Source organism: Phaethon lepturus, unplaced genomic scaffold (genome assembly GCF_000687285.1).
Source record: "Phaethon lepturus isolate BGI_N335 unplaced genomic scaffold, ASM68728v1 scaffold31872, whole genome shotgun sequence".
In the NCBI taxonomy this organism is placed as follows: domain Eukaryota; kingdom Metazoa; phylum Chordata; class Aves; order Phaethontiformes; family Phaethontidae; genus Phaethon; species Phaethon lepturus.
In genome coordinates, this window is record NW_010526151.1 from 25,055 (window position 1) to 28,292 (window position 3,238).

Below are 3,238 nucleotides of genomic sequence, written 5' to 3' on the forward strand. Positions count from 1 at the left end.
TTGAAATTCGACAGCAGGTTCAAAAGTTACCGAGAAAGACAAAAAGCTCCAAGAGTCAGGTCTCGTTTCCTTAGGAAACCAGATTGCAGCTTCTGCTGAGAACTTCATGGGCTGAGCCAAAGTTACATGTCTAAAACAAATGCATGCAGCGTGATGATAAGTTTTATCAGCATGACTGCTACATAGGCCCCATATGCCACAGAAAAAACTACCTTACCTTAGAGGTATTTTTATCAAAGGAAGCTAAGCTTCTAAAAAGTGGAACTTGCATATTTCACCTGCTAGAGCTTTCTCTTTCCTTTTCTTCCACAGAAATTCCACGTCGTCTTTTTCAGATGGATGCCTGGCTCAGAGTAAAGGACATCCAGTGCACAGTTCCTAGCAGAAGCTGAAAATGGACGACGCTTACTGATGCTTTTCAACAACATCATCTCCTCTTTTCCTGTTTGAGATGGGTGATATGATCATGAAGAAAAAGTTCTAAAATAAGACCAAGTGACCTCTTCATCCATTGACTCCTCTTTCCACAAATCTAAAAAACAGCAGAAGAAATGACCAGTCAACTACCGGAGGAGTCTGTGGAGACCCAGAGCTCAGATGAGCTTGAGTGCAAGATCTGTTACAACCGCTATAACCTGCGACAGAGAAAGCCGAAAGTGCTGGAGTGTTGTCACAGAGTATGTGCCAAATGCCTTTGCAAGATCATAGACTTCGGTGATTCCCCGCAAGGAGTCATAGTATGCCCGTTTTGCAGGTTCGAAACATGCCTGCCAGACGATGAGGTTAGTAGTCTTCCTGATGACAACAACATCCTTCTGAATTTAGCTTGTGGGGGAAAGGGAAAGAAGTGCCTACCAGACAACCCAACAGAACTGCTGCTGACTCCCAAAAGGTTGGCATCTCTGGTTAGCCCTTCTCACACCTCTTCTAATTGCCTGGTTATAACAATCATGGAAGTGCAAAGAGAGAGTCCCCAGGCTCTGAACTCAACCCCTGTGGTGGAATTTTACAGGCCTACAAGTTTTGACTCTGTTGCAACTGTGTCCCACAACTGGACAGTGTGGAACTGCACATCTTTGCTCTTCCAGACCTCAATTCGGGTGCTAGTGTGGTTGCTAGGGTTGCTGTACTTTAGTTCCTTGCCTTTAGGGATTTATTTACTGGTATCTAAGAAAGTCACCCTTGGGGTTGTCTTTGTAAGCCTTGTTCCTTCGAGCCTTGTTATTCTCATGGTTTATGGCTTTTGCCAGTGTGTTTGCCATGAAGTTCTAGACTGCATGTCATCCTGATAACAAATACAGTAAAACAGGATGTATTGCCACATCTGTAGCATAGTTGATTTATCCTGCGTTGTATTGTTACTTATTGTTGTCCATCCCACTAAACGGAAGCAGTGGCTCTACTTATATACTTATATCCTTTGATTTCTATTTGTTTTCTTTTTTTCCCCTCCTTTTTTAAGCTAAATAATGGAAATAAAATTGGCGTGTTGATTTTAAAAGGCCAGGTTGTAAAAAGGGATAAAGCAAAATTGCCAAACTTGGCGCCTGCTGGTGCCACTATTCAAATGAGTAGCACTTTGCTTTCTATTGACTTGATCGCAGGAGTCAAGGCTGCAGGATCCACCCTAGAAGAAATTAGTGTAACAGGAACCTGCAAGATGGAAGTGCATCATCTCTTCATCCAAAGCATGTCATGCTTTGGAATATCTGGTTTTTTATCATTTATAGCAAATGAAATCACTTTGTTAACATTATAAGAAGACAAGCTACCACTGCTTTTTCCAGTTCTTGTTATAGCAAAAATATTTGTGGGAAGCCAGCGGTCACAGATTTTTTGCATTCTGCAACATGAGGAAGGAATCTTTCTTTTTCCCATGCTAAAAACATGTCTCCAAAACACTTTCCCCAAGCAGAAGCCCATTTTACCTGTCATATAGTTGCGACTCCCTCTGAGATACTCCTGCTAATGAGTACTTCCAGCCACACATTTGCTTTTCTCTAGATGCACTGATTTCAGTGTGCACCTTAGGCTTCCCTTCGAGGGTTCAGAGCTCTGCAGACTTCTCTAGCTATGTTCTGTTATGCTTACCCTTCCCCTCAGCATTTCTACCGCCCCACCACATTTCCAACCCATTAGTCCTCCTAACAATTTTCCTGACCAACTTCATGCGTGCCTACTCTGTGGTAGCCACACTGGAAAATTTGGCTTACGTGACTTTAGCTATCAAGATGGATTTTTATTCACAACTAATAGTTGGGATTTAATTTCCTAATAGGAAATGGACCTTCAATGACAAATACAAATTTCAGAAAAATTCTGAAATGGTTAACTGTTGGTTAACCAAAAAACTGTTGGGTTTTTGTTGCTTTCTGAGTTCACAGAATGAGCACTGTAAGGAGGTACCAGGACCTTGGGAAGGTTTCTGTTTAACGCATAGACCTTCAAAATATTCAATACCCTGAACTCCCTCTGTCACCACTGTCAGCTGATGGCACTCTAGATGTGGCAATTAGCATGTCTTCATTAGTTGAGTTCGGAGGAATTACTGATGATACACCATTCTACAAATAGAATCAGGCCCTGCAAGGCTTGCTTGTATGTTGCGTGGTTTAGCCTACTTTTTGAACTGGAAGAGCATAAAAATAAGAAATATTTCATGTTTATGTGTATTAAGTAGGTCTAGTCAACACCACAGCTGCAAACTCATTTTCCTGAGCACAGCAGGGTAAAAACTGAGGAGCCGAGCAGTGCAAGCCTAGTTTTCGGATCAGGCACAAGATTTAGTAATTTCAAGGCAGTGTAAGAGGGAGAGGGGTTTGTTGCATGAAGACTGAATGTGTGACCTAACAATATACTCTTAGAGCAAACTGACTTTGGTAAGAATGAAAAATGCCAATGGGAAAAGAAGAGCGTAAGTGGTTGTTGTGTCTGTCAAGAGGATTTGAAGTCAAGCTGGTCCAGTTTTTGTAGATGCCACAGGTGGTATTGACAGTTCCATTCCTGTTGCAAACATAGGGAAAATGTGGAAATGTAAAGGTCCTGCTTTTCTTGACACTCATTTTATAATAGTGCATATGTATGTGTGTGTATGTACATATAGACACATATGTAAGAAGAAAACTTATAGCGAAATTATAGTTTTCAAGTGTATGGAGTTATGGAGCTATGTACTGAACGATTAAAGGAAACGTTTCAGACTTTTCTGTAATGACTTGATAACAATTATAACTAACTA

The 3,238-nt window shown here is 41.2% G+C and overlaps 1 protein-coding gene across 1 annotated transcript; it reads left to right on the top strand.

Moving 5' to 3' along the window:
* Positions 1 to 551: 551 nt before the first annotated feature.
* Positions 552 to 1,402, top strand: RNF182 (ring finger protein 182). Its single transcript, XM_010282983.1, has one exon. It carries the CDS (start codon positions 552 to 554, stop codon positions 1,287 to 1,289), a length of 738 nt encoding a protein of 245 aa, XP_010281285.1. The 3' UTR covers positions 1,290 to 1,402.
* The last annotated feature ends 1,836 nt before the right edge of the window (positions 1,403 to 3,238 follow it).